This window comes from Tribolium madens, unplaced genomic scaffold (assembly GCF_015345945.1).
Source record: "Tribolium madens isolate multiple individuals breed KSU strain unplaced genomic scaffold, Tmad_KSU_1.1 Scaffold_7;HRSCAF=85;Tcas5.2_LG10, whole genome shotgun sequence".
Lineage (NCBI taxonomy): Eukaryota > Metazoa > Arthropoda > Insecta > Coleoptera > Tenebrionidae > Tribolium > Tribolium madens.
The window spans coordinates 4,228,325-4,250,583 of NW_025401050.1; the positions used below are offsets into that span (position 1 = coordinate 4,228,325).

Sequence of the window (22,259 nt, forward strand, 5' to 3'; positions counted from 1 at the left end):
CAAAGAAAGTGTTTTTTCATTTAATCGCGCTTTAATGTAAGAGATGGAAAATAAAACTCTTGTAAAATCTGTCTATTTTTGCTTGAATTTTATGGTTTTGACTTATCAAACTAGTTTATTGTTTCCAAAGCGACCAGCTGGCCGTTGCAGCAACCTCAAAGGAAACAAACCTTTACAATTGAGGGGTTAGAGTTTTTTTATCGTTAAAAACCCAAAAAAGTTAATTGCCTATATTGCCCTATAAAATTCAAGCAAATATAGACAGACTTTAATAATCATGTGTTGAAAGTAGGTCAAAAACTCGTCAGTCTAGTGCAACCATAACCTACACCACTGTCAAATTAATTTCAGTGAAATACAGCACCAAAATAAATGTTAGAACTCAAGTAAAATGAGTAGTGGGCGTACAAGGATATAAACACAATTTAAACAATCAATTCCACCGAGCTATCCACACCGAAATCAGACACCAAGGTATTGGAAAGGTGACACGATTTAACACCATCATAACATTAATCTTGTCGTAAATGACACGGAAATAAAGCTACGAGCTGACTCGATTGATTTTTTTCGGAGGGATTCGTAAGGTCAGATAAAAACATTTTTTCTACAGGGTGTTTCACACAACTTTACGAGGCCTGCACCTAATGTGTGGACCCAAATATACAAAAGTCACAAAACATACACATTTAATTATTTAATTTTTGGAAACCCATGACAGTAGTTATCAAACTGTTTTATTAATAGTCAAAATCATAAACTGCAGTTTTTCAGAACCAATTATCATTAGTTCTATGAAGAGGCGGTATGAATATGATTCTAGTTATCTATCTTAATCTTAACTAAAAACGTTGTAATTTTTGAAAGGGTGAACAAAGTAGAGAAGATTATCCACCTTTTCAAAATATGTAATCGAATTCGTATCGAAATTTGTATTATTGATTGCATCTTACAGGGGCAGGCCTCGTAAAATTATGTGAAACTCTGTATAATCATGTGTGAAGTTGAACTTTACACAACCCAAAGTTGCTCATTTCACACACTGATGACATTTCACGCACTGAGAGAAATAATATAATGTGATATAATGATTAAATAAAATGTTGTGGAGAAACCGTTGTGTGCGAAACTGTTTTTTAAGACTAGAATGACTTTTAGTCTCGACATTTGGTCTCGACAAAAGGACGGCATCGTTTCGCGTTAAAAAACAGTCGTTTCGAACACATAATATAAAAATTACTATTATGGGTGGTAAAAAATCACCATTTATTTAAGCAAACTTTTGTTGTCTTTGTCATTTACATTTCATATTTTCAGAGATAAGATTGAGAGAATTTTCGTATTTTTTAAAGATGTTTGCAACTTGTTTGAACGTGATATAAAATTTATAAAACAGATCTGATTGTTTTTTACAAACAAGCTAACAGACACACAAAACTTGTTATTCTCGTGATACTTCGTTTTTAAAAAAAAAATGCGTAATATTCAACTGATATAAATTTTTTTGATATATTTTTTAGAGTAAAATAAAACAATTTGGAAACTTTCTCGAAATTAAATTGAATTCGTAATTTCAACTAGGTACATAGATTTAAATTTAGAAATACTCTTACTTCTCTTACTTTTACTTCATTTCAAAGTAGTTCATCAACTTCACAATTTTTTAATAATTGCAATATTTGTAAAAGCATAATCAAAAAAATTTAATAAAAATTGTACTTGTTCGGTGAAATACGTTATTATTACCCTAAAATTTATTGACGTATTTTTTGTGATAAAAACCCAATTTAAAGCAGCTGGTGTTTTTCTAAGGAGGTTTTTAATACAATGCGCCACCGGACAAATTATAAACAATAATTAATATTTAGAATCGAATCAATTGAATCTGTACATCTAGTTGAAGTTGAGAGTTTTATAAAGAATTAACAATTAAAAAAAATTTAGTTAACAAAACAGTTATAAAACAAACACAAATTGTTGAAATCGTCCAAGAAATCGCACGTTTCGACAATTGTTAATAATTATAACAATTATTGTTATTATTTGCTTGATTAAAAAATTATTCGATTACCTGCTGAATTAATAAGAATTTTCTCACTTGATATAGTGATTTCCAACATTGCGTACTAGGAAGTAGGACAATTACATGATTTCAACAATGTCTAAAGTAAACACAGGTAATTGATAATAATCGAGAAATAACTGGCGTTGTTAGACAACTGATTAATAACATTGATTTAATATTAAATATGTATGCATGAAATATAGAAACATTTATAATAAATAAATGAAATCAATAAAATTCTATATTTACAAAGTTCATTTCAGAAATAAACAAAAACTAACACTTCAACGTTCGAAGCTAAATCTTTATTCTCCCGTCATAGTGGATGCAATGTTGCATCGTTTAAAACTAAGAGAACGCAAAAGTTTGAAAATCAAAATTGTTTTTAATAACGAAGTAAAAAAAATTAAAATTCTATTTTTAGTCTAAGATAAATAAATTCCTAACTGGTAAATAACACAACCACATTTTTGTAGACACAAATCAAAACTTTTGTGACATACAAAAAGTGTTAAAAAACGAAGCTTCAAAATAAATAAAATAAAATACGCCAAAAATGCAGTTTTTTGCATAATTCTGTTCTCGAGAAAAAAAAACAGATGAAATTCAATATAGAGCTTGATCAACAGCACCTAATTCTGATTTTAAAATAAATCTGAAATTCCAACAAACTTGTTTGGACCAGGTTTCTTTGAATATTCATAAATTATTATTAGAGAATAATTTTAACAAACAATAAATACAAGCTTATTATCTAGTACTATTTTTGCCGCTTAATAATTCTACAATGTCGCAACAAAAAAAAAACACTAGTTCCTCTTCATTTACATCTCAAAACAAGTTATTTAAATTTTTAATTCAAATATTTTATATTATTGAAAATCAAATATTGCTGACATATTTATATCGCAATCTAAACAGAAAATGGATTTTTCAAAAAATACAAAATTTGCTCATTTTGCAGAGAGAAAAACTTCTCAAATACTAAATACAAGTACATAACGTTCATGCAGAAATAAAATTTCTTTCATTCCACTACCTTAAGGTTGAACTATACTGAATAAAAAAATTAATCGTCATTTAAAAATTCTGAAAAAATTATCACAACTGTTTGATGGCCATAGCAGCATTATATAGGGTGTTCTGTTTTTATTGTTACAAATTTAAACAGGTGATAGAATATTCAATTTTAAGACAAAAGTTTCCTATCAACATGTATCAAAAAACGTTATGTAAGCGAGCTACACCCCCTGAAAGAGATGCGTTTTTTAATGAGATATTTTCACTATTACAGAATAGATAAAATTACAAAAGTTGATACAGCTGATAACATTTATACACCCGAACGAATTCAAAGATTAGTTGTTGAAATTTTTAATCATGAGCGTCTTAAACGGTAAGACAAATTTAATTTTTAACTTTTATCCTCTTTATAGTCTGTAATACATATTGTAAACTGATTTTACTTAAAAATGGTAAGTTGAATCGAAAAAACGCGAAAAACGGAAGAGACCTATTTTTTGTGAAAAACTATGAAATTTGGAATTGTGTGACTGTAAGTGGCAACAACCAACAGCCAAAATAGTTAGGGTACTTTTACCCTAACTCTGTGTTATTGTGTGTGTGTGAGGTACAACAACATCCAATTCTAAAAAAAAAAAAACAATTTGTTTACTGTATTTCTTAAGAATTCAATTTTTCTTTTTTTTCTTTTGAAAACTTGTTTGAACGCCTTTCTGTACACAAGCGACAAATTCTTCTGGTGGTACATTTTGGAACTAGCTAGAGACGTGCCATCTACGGAACGGTAAAGTAAATAGTCTAAAAACTGTAATTTTGTAGTTTTCTGTAAAAAGACTAAAAATTTCAAAAATATCAAATAAAAGGAATAATAATTTTTAATAAATTATGTAATATATATATTTTTTGTTCTGATTCATTTTATTATAACTATCATTAAGGCGTCACCATCTATTTATCTTTCTGTTTTTAGTCATCGAAATTAAAAGAAACAAAGCAAAATTAATTAATTGAAAATTGACAAAAATGCTAATACCAAGAATTAGGTTTTTTTTAATTTAGTTTCGCACCTTCTGATCGATATGCTATTGTTGAATTAAATTTCTAATATTAGTGAAATGTATGCGGCAAATCGGTTTTACATTTGCATAAGATAAGAATTTTGTTAAAAATTCAAATACAATTTTATGAATTCGTAACTAGATTACTTTGTTCTAAAAAAGAACTGCTCCTAAAATATAATTTAAAATGGAAATAAATAAAAGCGTAAGCCTTAATTCCAAGGTTTCTTCACAGAATTCTAGGAAAAAAGAGAAGGTTGGTACAGGAGCTATCTTGCCGAGATTTTTTGATCCTAGCTACCTGTTTTCGTGCTGGTGCAGATACAATGATGGAGATAATGTTAAATTCATTGCGTTTTCTTATTAAACGTACATACAAAATTACTTTCTCGGATGGTTGCAATAAAAAACACCTTTTTCCACTCATACTGAATTATTCTTTTATTGTTGTGACTAATTTGTATCGAGAGATCAAGTTAATTTGTAAACGGATGTCTGTGGAACATCAAATAAAATGACAAGGTGAAAGGTAAAATGGCATTTTATTCACAGAAGACGCTTTATAGAAACTCGTTTTGTCGATTTACTAAAAACTTCATATAATTTCAGAGTTGCAATTTTTAGTTTAAATGTTTTTTTTGTTTTTTAAAAAAATAAAATTATGTCTACGCTTGTTGGTAAAACAACAGGAAAACCCGTAGCAATTAAGTATTGTTGTGTAAAATTGCTTCTCTACAAGTGTTATATGCAAATTAATAATAAAATTTTCAGACTTTCAGGAAATGTTTCCATCTCTACAGTGTCTAATTTAATTCCAACGTTTCATTTATAAACGAATAAAACCAAAACTTTTTGCTCAAATTAATCAATTAATCTTACTCGCATCGGAATCAACTAAGTTTACTTCCCCCGCAATAATTTTTTTATGTAATGACCATAGCTTTTATTTCATTCTTGATCAAGGTCTTTACTGATTGCTGTCTCGTGTTGTAATAACAATAACCGTCTTCAAGCCTCCAGCGTCATTTTGATTAACCAAAAGTCGATAAATGTGTAATTTGTTAGTTTATTGTGCCACTTTGAAGTAAGGTGAAGGTTTGACTTTGAGATTGTTTATTTATAAGACGAATTTTTTGGTAATTAAAATTTTCAAACCGTGGGAATTGTTTTCAAGTATTTAGCTACCGGAACATAATAAGTTGACTTGTTATTAGTGTGATTATAGCGACAATGAGAGATTTAAAGTACAGATAAACAGAAGAAAACATCTGATGTGTTGTATTTTAGATTCTTATGTTTAAGTATACAGGAGTGTCCCAGCGAGTAGAAAAAGTCCATTAGTGACTTTAAATAAAAAAAATTAAAAATGTATAGAACATTGATACATACTAATCTAGTGCAGCACTTAAAATTATTTTCAACTATACAGCATGTCTCAAAAATAAGTTACGATATCAACTTGTGTTTTTTTAAATGAAACACCGTATGTTTCTTGGAATTTTTGGATGTAGCCTTTTAAAACAACGTTTTTACACTAAACTTCAATTAGTTGATTTCGCTTGGTTTTAAAAATAAGAGGTTTTTTTTTGACGAAAACATGCACTTTATAAAAATTTATTATCCAAAAACTAAGACAGCTAGAACAAATTTTTTCTTACTTCTGAAAAAAAGTACAGAATTTAAAGCTGTAGCAATTTCTTAGTGTTTTGCATTTGTAAAGATTAAAGAAGTTTGTTAAAAGTTAAATAACTTAAAAAAGTTTAATGGAACACTCTTTTTTTACTTTTGCATCTAATAGATTGATAAATTGTCTATCTAAAAAAATAAACTTTTAATATCTAGAATTAATAAATGAAAAGCTATTTATTTGATACTCTGGCAACCATATGTATTGATTTGTAAAAATCGTTATAAATACTGAAATTAAAATTATTTTATTGTAAACATAAAGAATAATGGATTCAGTTTAACACAAATGTGATTATTAAGTGATACCTTCGATCCCTTGTGCAACTGAGCACTTTTTGGCTACTGAAACAATAGTAATTTTTTTTTTTAATGTTTAACGTTAAATATCTTTTCAGTTATTGATTATAAACACCTAAAAGTATTAATTTTAGAAAGACAATTTAATAATCTTTATTGCACTTTTAACAAACGCCTTCATTTTTTTTTATCTTTGCAAATGCAACACAATAAAAAAACGTTACAACCTTATAGCTTGTACCTTCTTCTTTGCGGTAGTAAAAAAATGTCTTTAGATGTCTTAGTTCTTGTGTAATAAGTTTTTAAAAACTGCATGTTTTCGTAAAAAAACTTTTAATTTTTACAACTAAGCAAAATAGACCAATAAAAGTTTCGCTTAAAAACATTGTCATACAAATCTACATCCAAAAACGCTAAGAAACATATGGTGTTTCATTTAAAAAACACAAGTTTGTATTGTAACTTATTTTTGAGACACGCTGTATAGTTGAAAATAGTTTTAGGCAATGGACTAGATTAGTATCTATCAATGTCCTATATATATATTTTTTAATTTTACCATTTAAAGATCACTAATGGACTTTTTCAACTCGCTGGAACTCCTGTATATATACTGAGTGACATTAGAAGTGGAACACCAAGAAATAATAATTATTATGGACTGATTTTTATACAGCATATTAGTCGTAATTCAACGTAAATTTGATTAAAATTTCAGCCTCTTACATCAACTATTTATTAATAAAGAATTAATAATGTGTTTGACCACCTCGGTTCTGAATACATTCATTTATCCTTCTGGGCATTGACAAAATTAAATGATTAATGTCCTCTTGAGGCAATTGGTCCCAAGCAACTTGAATTTCATGTTGCAGTTGAGCTAGGGTCTGTGGAGGGCGGCTTAAAATGGACAGTCTTCTCCCGATCATATCCCAAACATGTTCGATCGGGTTTAGATCGGGAGATCTTGCAGGCCACGGCGAAATGTTGATACCAGCAGAACTGTAGTGTTTCCCTGGCTAACGATAACGAGCGTTATCCTGCTGAAATATTGGCTCCTGAAGGCCATTTATGTAAGGCACCAGAAACGGTTGAAGAACCTCGTTGATGTAGCGCATAGATGTCAAATTGCCACGAATAAACACTAATGGTGACCTGGTGCCATAACCAATAGCACCAGATATCATTACTCCAACAGTGGGGTGAATAGGCCTCTCCACAACAAATTCGATATTCGACCTTTRTCCACYACGTCTTCTTACTCTCCTGCGGCCATCGTGCATCCCCAGACAGAACCGAGATTCATCACTGAAGACCATGTTGTGCCATTCTTCTCTCCATTGTCGTCGTTCTCTGCACCACTCCAATCTTGCACGACGATGTCCAGCGGTCAAAGGAAGCACGAGACGAGGACGATACGACAACAACCCAAAGAACCTGATACGGCGATATAAGGTTCTCATGGTAACAGGCCTACCCTCTTCTGCAAACCACAGGTCTCCAATTTGCCGACTTGTGAAGAAACGGTCTCTGAGAGCCAAGAGTCTTAACCTGCGATCCTGGCGGGCTGTAGTGCGTCTAGGCTGTCCAGTGGATCTTTGTCTTACCCCTCGTCTCTCTGCATCCCATATTTGACAAATTCGCACTACCGTAGCAGCACTGCGATCAACTCGAAGCGCAATTTCCCGGTATGATAAACCAGCTTCGCGAAACGCCACAATTCGACCCCTATCAAAATCGCTTACTTGGTGGTATTGTCTAACTCTTCGTACTCTAGGCATTTCATCTAAAGCTCTGAGTGTCAAAAATTGTGACAGGAAATCAGATACCTTTATAACTAAATTGCAAATGAGTGTTTTAGGAAGAACAAAAAAAAGAGGTAAAAACGGTTTGCATAGAAAAACCAAAGAGATAAGAAGCTGAAATTTTAATCAATTTTACCTTTAGTCAAGACTAACATGCTGTATAAAAATTAATGCAAAATAATTATTATTTCTTGGTGTTCCACTTCTAATGTCATTCAGTAATATCACTTGATAAAATGAGAACTTTACTACTAAAATGTTGCCAAAATAATTGTGGAAGAACAACCCCACTCTGTACATAAAAATAACAATGTTGTGAAAGATTCTACTTTGTGCAAAAATAAATAAAACCAAGAAAATTAATAAATTAAAAATAGTTATTTTACAAAATCATTCGCTAATGAAAGGCAATATTCAGTTTTTGTTTTGTATTATAATTTATTCCGGAAATTTTTGACTGATTTGGAGCAATGTATTTATCATATTATGAAGGCTTTAAAAGGCGAATGAACAAATTGTATAAATGTACATAAAACATATGTTAAAATTTTACATTTTTGATTTTAATTTAATTTAATTTGATTTAATTGTATAAATGTACATAAAACATATGTCAAAATTTTACATTTTTGATTTTCAATTTTTGATTTTTTTTTCAATTACTTCTGAGACTTTTTTATCTGTATACATAAACTTCTTAACCAAAAATGCTTATAATTCGAAATTACTTTACAGAATTTTTTCTTCAAAATTAAGGCAGGGTGCACTTTTTGTCAAAACAAAGCTAATTAATTCATTTAATAATTATTAAAGCCCGAAGCCGACAAAACTTTTCGCTTTGTCAATGATTTCGAGCTCATTAAGTAAGAAAAAAAATTGTTTGACCAAAACCAAGAAAGTTCGTGCTTTGCCCCGACAAAATCCTCGTCCGGCTAAACGTTGAAAATAAAGCAATTTGAAAGAGTTTTCTTCTTAAATAAAGCAATTTGAAAGAGTTTTCTTCTTAAATAAAGCAATTTGAAAGTGAAAGTTGTCGAAATCCCTGGAGGATTCCAAAGGGTTGATTCTATTTGATTTTCAGGAAAGGTTAACGCTGAAATTTGGAACCGGGATGTAATATGCTAATCTAAACACAACGTTTTAACCAATGACAAAACTATTAAGATAAACGTAATGACACAATTTTCGAGTTTAGTGAACTTAATCAGTTTAACTTGGTTAAATATTAAAAAAAGGATTTATATTTAAGCCGCATAAATGTGTTTTAAATTGAATGTGACACTTCTCTCAAAAGTAAACAAATATCCTTTGAAGTGTTCTTGAAAAAGCCACCTTCATCAGTTGCTTTATTTTTAAAGCAAATAAAATCCCTTTAAAGTCGCTTGTTTGTTGATTTTTATCGTTTTGTGTCTTAATTGACCAATCAGTAATTTATCAAAGATGTAATTGAAAAAAAAACAGATTCGGTAATTCCAAATTCTCGGCTGCGACCGCAAAACTGACTTTCTAATTTCAAAACTAATTAGTAACAGTCAAGGACACCAACCAGTTTCTACCGCTAAGGGTAATGAAATTCTTTCAATGTTATCAATATCATGAGTTAATCAATCATGGATTAACGCTTATTACGATGTTTAATCGATCAAATGCATTGTTTGACGAATTTATTAACGCGAGATTGCATTTCATGTTCACGTGATTTGACTGAAAAGCTCTCCCACTAACGGAATTAAAAAAAAACATAAATATTCTCCAAAACTTTCCAAATGCTTCGGTTATTTTTACTTAAAGCAATGCAATACAATAGTCAATCTTTGTGAATAATAAAACCGAAAATACTTGTTTTTCAGCGAAATTGCTATCGACCTTAAATGGCCACGAAACCGCATCCTTGACATCCACATTCACACGATTATAAAATATTTATTAAAAGTTACGAAAAATTCAAATTGGCCATTATATTTATTATTTGCATTATTAATGACACCAACATTGCTTGCGTTACAAAATTTTAAAATCCAGTATTTTTTTATTGGGTCAAAAATGTCTTGGAAAGTCCCGCAAGCAGTAAAACTAGTTTCTTGGTCCTTAAAAATCTTTTTTTTTTATTCATATTGACGAGTTCAGGGTACTGCATTCAAGTTCATTGCCACAACTGATAATACCTTTTGAAAAAGTTTTGCATTCAGAAAGGAAGTCGCATAAATTCGAAAAGTCAAGGATGAGGTCGGCTTAAAAATAGAGCGTAATTGTTTCAAAAAATTTTGTTTGACAAATTAAAGCACAACGCATTTATTTATCCTTTTCATTGCAATAAAAATGTAGCAATGTCACTTTTTCTAGTCCATAATTGCGAAGTATGTATACAGTCACCAATCACATTACCATACAAGTTGATTACTTGAAATTAGAATTTTCTACGAATGACGGCAAATTCATAAATCCAGAGCTTTTTATCTTTGTCGTAAACATACTTGTTATAGTTTTTAAAGATTTTCAATAACACACATTTTTGGGTTTATAATCTCATTTTGGTGGAGAAGAGAAAATGTTTCATTAATTTCCTTCAACAATAAAACTCTAATACGATTGCATTATTATTATTGCTTCTGAAATCAAGATATAAAAAAGATTAATAGCAGTAGAAATTTAATTCAGTTTTCACACCATGCTGTCTTTTATTTAAATCAAGATTTTTTTCTCTGATCTCAGTAGCAGTAAAAGGTACGGTAACATTCCTGGATTATGCAGATAACTCCTAAGTTTCAGCAAGAGCAAAAATTTCCTCTAAAGAGCAAATCCTTACTTTACATAAAGTGGAGATTTCATATTTAATCAAAGGGATATCAATTTTCATCCTAATTAATTAAAAGTAGAATGTTTTAAGCAAATTATAGAAAGTAATAATTATTATCAGACAAATTCTTCTCATTTAAATTAATTTTTTTTTTCTCTAATCAAGTAGTCAGTAACAGTAAGGGCCAGTTTCATAATCGAATTTAAAAAACATTAAATTAAATGTTGCTTAGGATGTGCTGATTACTATGGACTTGTTGACAAAAATTTCACATTTTAAACCAAAATTAACTTCAAAGTTTCTTTAATTATATTCTGATAGTGGCCCTAAGACGGTATAAAAAATTATTTTGAAACTGTTGTATTAACGTTTTATCTACTTTTCATTTTAAAATCTACATTTAAAAAAAAATTGTAAACTGTCCATTTAAATATCTAATTTATTTTAACTGTTCTTTTTATTGTTCTTAGTAACAACATAAATTAGTGATGCAATGTTTGTAAAGCTTACAATCTGACAATATTTAAAATTTTATCTATTTTATGCATAGGTAGAATTATTTTGAATAAATTTTTACCAACAGCACTCTAGATTCAAACGTCAAATTTTTATTAGTTATTACAAATTACAAATAATTCCTGATTTGTTACAGATAGTCTTTTCTTTTTTCCCAATTAATTAAGTTATTATGTACTTAATTACTTCCCTTTTGGCGTCCTATAAATATTTAACCTTCCAAAATTATTATTCAAAGTTTCTGGTGAAACATCACTTCGTTACCTTAGGTTCAAATAAGGGAACGAAGTTGTTATTTGTAGTCAAAATACCAAATAATTCCTTTTAGTAAACCTAAAATAAAATAAAATATTTTTAAAATATACTCAGCATAAATAATTCATGGGACAGTTATTAATGATAGTTAAAGCTCTGAAATATAGTTCGATAAATTCTATTGACGTTTAATAATTTTTCGCATCTAAAATGAACAATAAATAAAATTCAAGTAGCGTCATTCCAGATCAATTAATTGTTAACATCCAGTACGTCACGGACTTTCCATAACAATCTTCTGAACTTTTGTCCAAAGTTCAGAGTTAGAAAATTGACGGAATTCAGTCAATTTTCACACAACCACAGGCTTTAAAAACTGACAAGTTAATTAATTCTTTACTAATGACATAAACCATTTACCTATAGTATAGCAATTTTCATTCTAAATTTGTCCTGACTAACCACATCCAAAATTGTTTATGACAATGTGTACGTGACAATGAACGCATCAAAGGCCATAAACTTTTCATTACCATCAATAAACTTAATCAACAATTTAATAAAGCGCTGTCACGGCAAATTTGAAGTTTTCAAATGCTTCTTTTCAATATTTGATAATAAGCAAAAATCCTGAACATTTTTCAATTATTCATCAAAACAGTTTTTATAATACCACATAAAATTCGATGCTTTCGGGAGCCTACTTGAAAAAAAAAAATGAAGCAACTTGAGAGCTTAAAATAGTGTCTATAATTGGTTTTGTTTTGTTTAATAATTTGCATTAACTTGTTTACTGGTGAACACAGAAAATTTTCTAATATAGAAAATTTGCAGTTTCTTTTTTTTTATTTAAAATTTAACATCGATTAACGCCCTGGGTTAAATACGACGGCTTGTAGGTTCTAGTATTGATTAATTGAAAACAATAAAACAACTAACGATTATACATTTCAGAAAACAACAATACATTTAATAAAATAGACATAAAAGACATTATTTCTACATGCACTCACATTAAGTTGGGAGGTAAATTAAATGTGTCTAAAATAAATAGTAGAAAACATTAAAATTAAAAGTTAACATTTTTGATTATACAGAGTGCAGAAAAAGTACAAAATCACGCAGTTCCTGATTAAAATGTGCACTTTTTGCGAAAATCTGTTTTTTATTGACAACACACTTTAATTATTTTTTGATAAAGTGTCAGTATTACAGCAATTAGACACAATTAGAATCACAATTTCTGATTAAACTCGTTGTCATTTAAATTATCTATAAACAATTATGTAGGTAAGTGAGTAAAGACGCAGATATGATTTATGAAACGTTTGATAACAAATATTTTAATTGGTGTTAATTATTTCAATTCTAATTATAAATCATTTGATCGATTTATGGAATAGAAATTAAAATAGCGAATGAAAGATAAAATTAACTCAATAATTTGTAATTACCTAATCAATTTATGAGAGTTTTAAAAAATGTCATCATTAATTTATTACTTTAACTGTGTGCAAAAAGACGTTTTAATATCTTCCAAACAGTGTCGTTGTTCTAACATTAAAGTTTAGCAAATTACTATAAAGCAAAAAGAGTAAACTGTTTAAAATTCAAGAGACCTCAACACTTAGAGGATTATGCAGATAATTCCAAAGTTTCAGCAAGAATTCCCTTAAAATTACTTCACATAAAATAAAGAGAGCTTTTATATTTGATCAAACTGATTTCAGTTTTCATCATAATTAATTAAAAGTGAAATGTTTTCAAGCAAATCATAACGAGTAAATAATATGCCGTTAATTAAAGTAAAATATAAATAAATTATATCTACATTTGATTATTTTTCTATACATATTTTGTTAACTTCTAAAAAACAGATACGAGTAAACACGAAAACAATTTTATAAAATTTGATACAACCAAATTTATATTTATTATTATTTTCTTAAAGTAGTTAAAAATAAACTACTAGATTTTGAATAAATGATATCCACGGCAACAAATGACCATGGTCCCACAAATCGCAGTCAGGCATTTGTCAACTTTGACATTGGACGATTCTTGGGCGATTAAATAAAAAAAATATTTCATAAAAGAGTTTACTTCAGACTCCAAACGTAATCTACAATAAATCCAAATCGATCTCGTAGCATTTAATTTATAAAAAATTCACAAAAATTTATCGTCAAAGTTAACAGATGCCTGGTAGGGATTTTTGTGACCATGGTCATTGGTTGCCGTGGATACCACTTATTCAAAATCCCTATTTTTTTATTTCAGCGTTGTGCAGTCCTCAGTTTAAATTAAAATATCTTTGAAACGGTCGATTTTAGGAGTATTAAAGGTTATGCGTTTTTTAATCGAAATTGATTACTCTATCGATTTGGGCAATAACAAATTGGTGTTAAGAGAGCAAAAAAATGGAAAAATACAGAAAATATGACCTGCAACTGCTGGAACCGGAAATTGAGTGGATGTATCCGGTTTTCGTGATTACCAGTTCAAAAGGTATGTTATCACAAGGAAATGTTCCAAATTTTATAATATTTGGTCAAATAGTTCCAAAGTTATTACAAAAAAAAAATCAATTTTCCATACCCACATTCCGAGGGCTGTAAAATTCTTATCAGTAGAGATAGGACACGAGTTATTATTTAAATTAACATTATTTTATGGGTCATTTTTGAGGTTCAAATATTGCTTCATATTTATAAAGAACCCTGTATAATCTGCTTGCAAAGACAGAAGAATGTTAATAAAAAAGGATTTCAATGTTATCTAACTTAAAATTTACTCATTTTTAACAAAAATAAAACATTAATAGGTATATTACTATGACAAGTTTTGTACCGGAAAGGAACTTAAGTGTATATCAGGCATTTTTAGACTACAAACATTAATAGAGTTTAAGTAATGAATTCATTGTAAATAAAATGAAGTGGAACATCACTTGAATCAATTTTATATGATTTACTTAGTTTAAATAGACTTAATGGGATTGCTCAACGTCCAATGTTAACAACTAAATAAACTCAAAAGGTTGTATTCTTGAAAACTATTTCAAATGTATACGCATCATAAAAACAAACAATTACTTTCAGCTGATAATCCTTTATGATTAATCGATGGTAATTGTTATTATCGTTTTTATTAATGTGTTTTGTATGTAGTTTTTTGTTTATTTTGCGGAAAATTTATTAGTTATCAGAAAAGTGGTGCATCGAGGTAATTACGCCAACATTATTATAACTTTTCATTAACATTAACAAGGGTTTTAAAATTTGTAAAAATATTTAGAAAATTAGTTAAAATAGTTGGGTACAATCTGACTGGTTTCCTCATTCTGAAATATTTTAACGTTTTCTTGTAATTTTTTTCTAAATGAAAAAAAGCAAGTTTTTCATTTTCTTTTTATTTCCAAAACGTTTCTGATACGCATGACTGGAAATAAAAAAAAGTTCACTCCTAACACAAATACTGCTAATGAAACCCAGACGAAACTTTGAAAATCTCCGGTTTAAAACATTGTGGAAATGCTGACATACGTTAACACAGGAAATGCAAAAACTTTTGCAACATCAGTCATGCTACTTCAGCAATGCATTGAACCTTATTATAAATTTTCCGTAATTTGCATTGTTGAAAGTTTCTTGAAAGCTGAGTATTCCTAAACAATCAGAAACTTACATCAATTTTTCCGTAAATAAATTTGAAATTTGCTATTTTTCGACAAAATCGTACCTAATAAACCCACGCAAAAAATTTTCTTTATATCAAATAGAACTTCCGTTAGAATTTAATATCTAATGCTGACGCGATCGACAGAAAAGTTCAGAGTTGGTCATTAGCGAAATTAACAACGAACAACTTGTGTAATTAAAATAATTAATTTCGATTTTAACAACAAAGGTGTAGGTATTATTAAAAAATAAAAAATGGTACTTTTTATAACAAATGTTAGGTCTACTTGTTATTGTAATTGCTTAATTGGTAATCCTTTTACATCGTTATTTGTTAATCATTTTTATTTTCAATTTCAGTAATTACTTCTTATATAATTTTTAATTTGCAATTTCGATTTGCAATTTTAATTTAAATAACAATAAAACTGATTTGTACTTTTTGTATTTCTACTTAAAAAGCTTTGGTATTCTCAGTCGGGTACACATTTCACATTTCACAATATTTCAAATATTCAATTTTCCATAACTTGTTTGCTTCTACAGAATAAGATACTTCCTCAACAATTAACAAGATTTATATTATTTTAATTAGTTCACAATTTTTAACGTGTTGTCAACCAACTTAGATGAGTTTCCAATAACCTTACTGTTCTTTGAAAACACGCATTACAGGTGCGCTAGAACTCGCCATGTAAGGTAAGATACCAGGAACATAGAAAAAATGTTAAAAAAATTCTAACTATAAAAATTTAGAAGTTATGAAAGTTTAATTTTTGCACTTTGACTATTTATTTCGGTTGAAAATTTTCCAAGTTTTTTTGCTACAGGCTATTAGAATTATTATTTTATTGGAAAAAATTTTGGACCTATACTAAGTAATTATAAAAAAAAACATATACAAGATTATCAGTATTATTAAATAGACATAAAAAAATGTCAAATGTCAAAAATTAACGTCAACATTTTTTGACAGATAAAATTTTTAAACATTTTTTCCATGTTCCTGGTATCTTACCTTATACTTGAAGTTTTTCTGACACACCTTGTATATTGGTAAGTAACAAGTTTAGTAAAGTGGCTCCGGACAATCAAGACCAGAATTTTAATTTTAGACCAATAGCTCATCCAATTTCTATGATTATAATCAAATACTATTAAATTGCCTTCGTTTAGTAATTTGTACCAGTACTGCAGTTAAGCAGTTGTCTGGCAAAATATTTATCAAAAATTTTGCGACAGAAATAACGTACATTCAATTTTCTTGTCGATTGAGCAATTTACTAGAACATCCAAATGAGTTGATTAATGGACAAGTGCGAGGGTAGCAAGCAAGTCAAGATTAAATTTCTATTTTTTTATAATTAATAATAATTGAATAAAATTATCGGGAAAAACTTTCCGGTCGTTTTGAGGTTAAATTCGAAGCTGCAATTTTAATACAAACTGTTTAATTACTTCCAGTTTAATAAAGGAACTGATTGAATATTCAAGGATACAGGATATAATCAACAGGAACATGTCTAGAAAGATATTAATTTGTCTCATTGGAAGTCTGGGAGCAAGTGTCAAATTTCGTCCTGATTTCCCATTATTAATATTTTCGAATTAATTGATAAGATAATAATTTATGTCACGAATATGTCACAAGTGAAAAATCCGACGTTAACTGATTGTCAAGATAATTAACATCCGGTCGAGCGATTTACTAAGACAAGCGCTCCACCCACATAATAACTATTTTAAAGAAAAATGACAACGATAAAAAATACATTACTGAGATCAATAAATGGGTTACTACCTACTCCTGTTGATTTTTCACGACCTTGTACTTGTTGCTTTTATAGGAATAAATATGTATCAGGATTTTGATTGTATGTTAACAAATTTTTTTTTTTTGAATGCAAAATATTCCCAGAACAACTGAACAAAACACTTGATAAACATACACAAGGTTTCTGTAATATTTAAAGCAAAATTAATTTTTTTAGAGAGTTTTAAAGTCGCAATAATAATTTTATTTGTTTTGGATGTGCTACCACAAAGATTGTAAAACACCAAGAATAGATTTTGTGTCAATCAAAATGATGTAATCAGTTTTAGATTTGAGATTTCGTGATTACAGTGATTAAATAATTAAAAATGTTTGTGCCACTAACAAGGGGAAAATATAATAGTTATTTATTCGACGAGTTTGAGTGTAAATCGGACTCTTTATTTGACCGAGTGGATTTTTAAACCACGAATGTAACGAGTGGTTTACCATCCACGAGGTGGAATAAAGCGTCCGATTTACACTCAAACGAGTGGAATACAACATTTTATTCTTCGAATTAGAGTCAACAAGACTTAAACTTGCTTTAAATCTGTTAAAAATAATTTGACGTTTTGTATTGAGAAATGCCAAACAGTTGTCAAAACTTCCTTACACTAGAGAAAAACCGTAAAATTTGACAGTGTCGAAGAATAAAAATTATTATTCCTATTACAAATACTTGTCAATACTTCAGCGGAAGCAAGCAAATCTAACTTTTTTGCAGTAACATGGTGGGCTTCCTAATTAGACCAAATTAATGTAAATATGCAAATTAAAGTTTGTATTAATATTGAATATTCCACTGCAAATATAAAAATTGCCGTTTTTGCCTTGAAACGCGTTTTATAATTCAGTTTTTTAAAACTTGTTTGTGATAATGCTGGGAAAAAATAAGTAAACTATGCAGGACATATAACAATTTTTTACTTGAACCCAAATTAAAATAAGAATTTTTAATAATGCTGCTTAATAAAATGCACAAAATTTAATAAAAAATTTATTTAGAGTTTTTATCACAGAACTTAATTTATTCAACTCGTTGACGCTTCTTTATTCTTGTATTCGCATCCTGAAAATAGATACTTTTTTTTTCAAAGTGATAAATTATTACTAACTTTTTTTAGGAGCAAATAGAAAACTCTTTATGGACTATGCTAATAGCCAACAAACATCAACAAAAGAACATCTATGAGAAACTTACAAAAATCCTGATATGCCGCATCATCAACCTTGACTAAATTTTTTACTCTTGGCACATCGTCTTATATCCCTGGTAATTCCAAATGCTTTCAGTGTTTCAAAACCAGTTTGTTTACAAAGTTTTGGTTTTGGTTAGGCGCAAAGTATTTTGTATCACAGAACATTCAAACTAAGCGAATTCAAGTCATTTAGGGAGTCTCATTAGAAGCATAATAGAACACAATGCTTTTTCGTAGAAATATTAATTAATTTGTAATAGGTAAAAAAATTGTAATAGATTAAGACATAAGTTGTTCCAGCATTTTTCTCCCAAAATTTAGAACTTCATGTAAAACGTGCATTCTTAGTTATAAATAAACATTTATAAATAAATAATAAATAAATAAATCTCTATTACTTTGGCATATAGAATAATTGTAATTTTTAAATAAATAAATAGCCATGCAAGATTTTTTTATAATTTACTGGGTCAAATATCAAAAGTTAGAGAAAAAAAATAACAATGACTTCTTGATCAGATCAAAAGTCTTTAACTTTCTAAAAAATATACAATATTAAAAATTAATACAATATTACAAAAAAAACAACAAACGAAAAAGAAACAAAACCATAATAAATTAACTATAAGAAGTTGTCATTCCCATTGAAAGTTTATTGAGAGCAAAAAATTGTTGTATGCAACTCGTTTACAAAATGTGAAAATGATTTTACGTGTTGGTATACCTACTCGTATTATTAAATTAAAAAGGGAATTGTGAATCTGCAAAAATAGAAAATACAAGTGAATACTAATTTTAAATGAATTTGAATTATTAAACGAAAACAGTTATGATTATAAACACATTTGTAATAAATTTTGCCAACTTGAACTACTTTATATGTATGTACAACATATGGTAGGTGCACCATACTGAGTCAGAATAAAATAAAGTTTCTGTTATCACACCATAAACTAAAAAAGCCTATTTGGGATATAAATTTAAAAAAATGAGTTTGCCACGGATAAGCCTCGAATAAGATAAAATGTGGTATAAATTTCAGACATAAATTATTTCTAGTTTCAATAAGCTAGATACAAAATTGCTTTTCAAACAAATTAACGTCTAAAAAGTTTGAATGAAACCCAATTCTTTTCAAATCATTGGTAAACATTGGTAGAGAAACATATCAAGAAAAACAACAAACACAAAATGGCGGGTCAGATGCAACAAAAGCATCTAAAAATAATTGAAAACACGTCAACAAGGTCGTCTCAAAACCTCCAAATTATAGTCTTGAACTTGAAATTTTTATCAGTCGACACTAGGCCGACTTTCTAGCGAAACTGGGTGACAAATTAATTAAAAAAAATTTACCTAACGGCTCTTTCAGTCCGGTTTGGGTCAACTCACCTAACATTTTTACAACTTTCCTCGACGACTTGGTCTGTACCCTCGAACTGGCAGCACTCCCGAAGACATTCCTCTTCTTCATCATCGTCGAAGACTTCAATTTCTGTCCTATCAGAATGTAAAGCACGGTAATCAGACTCATCGGCAGAACGAAAAACAACAAAGTCGACACTTCAAAAGAATGTTGAATGATGGGTTTCACAAAAGCGCACTGTTCACAATCCGGAGGTCCGACAACGTCAAACTGCATGGCCTGGGGCACCGCCAACCCCACCGCCACCAGCCAAATGGCCAAAATTAGCTTAACTGCCCTGGAGAGCTTCGACATGGTATGCGACAAGAAAGGATGACAAATGGCCAAATATCGCTCAACGGTGAAGGCGGTAATGGTCAATACCGTCGCATTGGCACTCGTCTCAGCAAACATCCCTCTTAGGAAACAAAAAGCGCTTCCGAAAATGTAAGGGTAGCGCGAATAAATCAAGTAAATCTCTTGTGGCAAACCCGACAACAGCAGTAAAAGGTCGGAAATGGCCAAACTGAAGAGATAATAGTTTGTGGCTGTGTGCATTGACTTGTTCTTGGAGATCACGATACACGTACTAATATTCCCAATGGTCCCGGTTAGGAAAATCACCCCGTAGATGACAATAATGGGGATGACGATGTACAAACTGTCCCTCTTTGGGCCCATCACCTCCTCGGTGCACTCCACGGTGAAGTTATTGACGAAGTAGTCTTCCATTGCGAACGCTTAGTTCGGAAGTTCCGAACGAAAACTCTGCGGAAGTTTATTGGACATCGCTGAAAGCGCGCGCGGAGGAATTTCCTGGTGTTGATGCCTCGTGCGAAGCGGTTGCAGGACTGCTGCGAAGACTATGTTGTTGCTTCATTCAAGAGCGTGGGTTCATGCGCAGGAAACGATTCAGCAGGAAATTTTGCTTTTTTGTTGATTTAATTACAGCTTGGCATCAGCAGGTGCGAATAACTTAAATAGACTTTAGGTTATGTCAAATTTAGACTTTTCGAGAAGAGAAAGAACCTTCAAACGGGTTTATAACAAGTTTTATTTCAATTCAAAACTTGAAATATTATAATAACTATAATTACTTAATTTGACAAAGTTTTATCGAAAAATGTGCTTCTTAAACAGTTTTAAATTGTGTGCTAATTAATAATAGAAATTTTCACTTTATTCTGGATGTTACAAATAATAATAGTTATTTATTGTAAGAGTGTGTTAAATAGCGTTTTATCCACGCAAGAATGTTTAATTAGTTAATTTTCTTAAGTGGATAAAAGCACACACTACTGCAATGTAACGTTTTATCCACAATCACAGGCCCAAATTATTCCAAACTTAATTAAAAATTAAACTGACATTTAAACGGCAACGCCAAATGTGCTTTCGGTTAAACGTACTAAGCGGTTACGCGGTGCGCTGGTTACTAACAGTGGAATAAAGTTACTTTATTCCACTAGTGGATAAACTGGTAGTTTATACGCATCTAAAATGTGGAATAAAGTCTCTTTATAGAGTGATTGTGGATAAACAATTTTATCCACGACTATTAAATAATAAAATGATCATATGCATATCCATAGACATATAATTTAGTTCATATTCCACAAACAATAAAGCCATATTCCACAAATCTATCTTTCCTGTAGGGCTTACTCTTTGAACGCAATATCACATCGTCATTTTATAAATTAAAACATCACTTTTGTCAGCACCAACAATCGAAAATATTTCATAGCCGTGGGTAAAGTATAGTATACAATAGTTATTATTCACTCAAGTAATTAAAAAATTAAAAATAAATTATTACAATTATTATATGCTCGTTAAATAATTTAATCACAATCACTAATGTAATAATATGCCGATTACTGACCTCTTAAAGGTTGGAAAACACATTATTAAATCTCATGAGCAGTACTATCATTTTATCCCTTGGGCGGTAATATGCTGGTTTGCCAACGTTAAGATTTCAAAAATACCGGGAATTTTTTCTTCGAAAAAAAATTCAAGCATAATATTTTGCAGTTTTAGAATTTGTGTTGAGATTTTCGAATGTGTTTATTAAAATAACTAGTGCAGTTGGTAGTGCAAAATGTCAAATGTACAGAAATTGTTCCAGCAGCAAAAAAGACAAGAGAGAAACGACATTGATAAATGTTAATAATGTCATGGTAAAAATAAAATCATTTATAGGCGCAAAAATTCATTTTTTACTTCATGGCTGAAATGTAAAATTTGTGACATTTAGTCATAAAAGTGTTCACTTTTGTAACGTTTGCAAATAAAAAAAGGTTTAAAATTATTTAATTAATTCAAAATGTTAATTAAACTGATAATAACTGCTTTAAAATAAATTTTCAATAGCATTAAAATTGTGTCAGGCCATCAAATTTTTATGTTTCAAATCAAATTCTACTGCCACCAATAATTGTGATTGTAAAAAGAGTTATAACTTTTTTAATCCAGTTTATGACTTTTCTGAATTATATAGACTTGTCCAAATTTTTTTGACAATTATTAGTACATATTTTATTTTAAGCCTTGTACACAGGACACAGTAGAAGTCTACTAAGTATTTTATGTCTGAAAAACTAAACGACATACAGAGACATTAATTAACGTGACACAAAGAAAGTAATGAC

At 29.5% G+C, this 22,259-nt stretch overlaps 1 protein-coding gene across 1 annotated transcript in view; it reads right to left on the reverse strand.

The window, feature by feature from the left end:
* The window catches only part of LOC123009586 (pyrokinin-1 receptor-like), a 36,556-nt gene extending 16,110 nt beyond the window's left edge, over window positions 1–20,446 (reverse strand). The window contains exon 1 of the mRNA XM_044405994.1: window positions 19,593–20,446. Coding sequence (XP_044261929.1) covers window positions 19,593–20,337 — 745 coding nt within the window. The 5' untranslated portion in view covers window positions 20,338–20,446. The remainder of the gene's footprint in view (window positions 1–19,592) is intronic.
* Window positions 20,447–22,259: the final 1,813 nt, after the last annotated feature.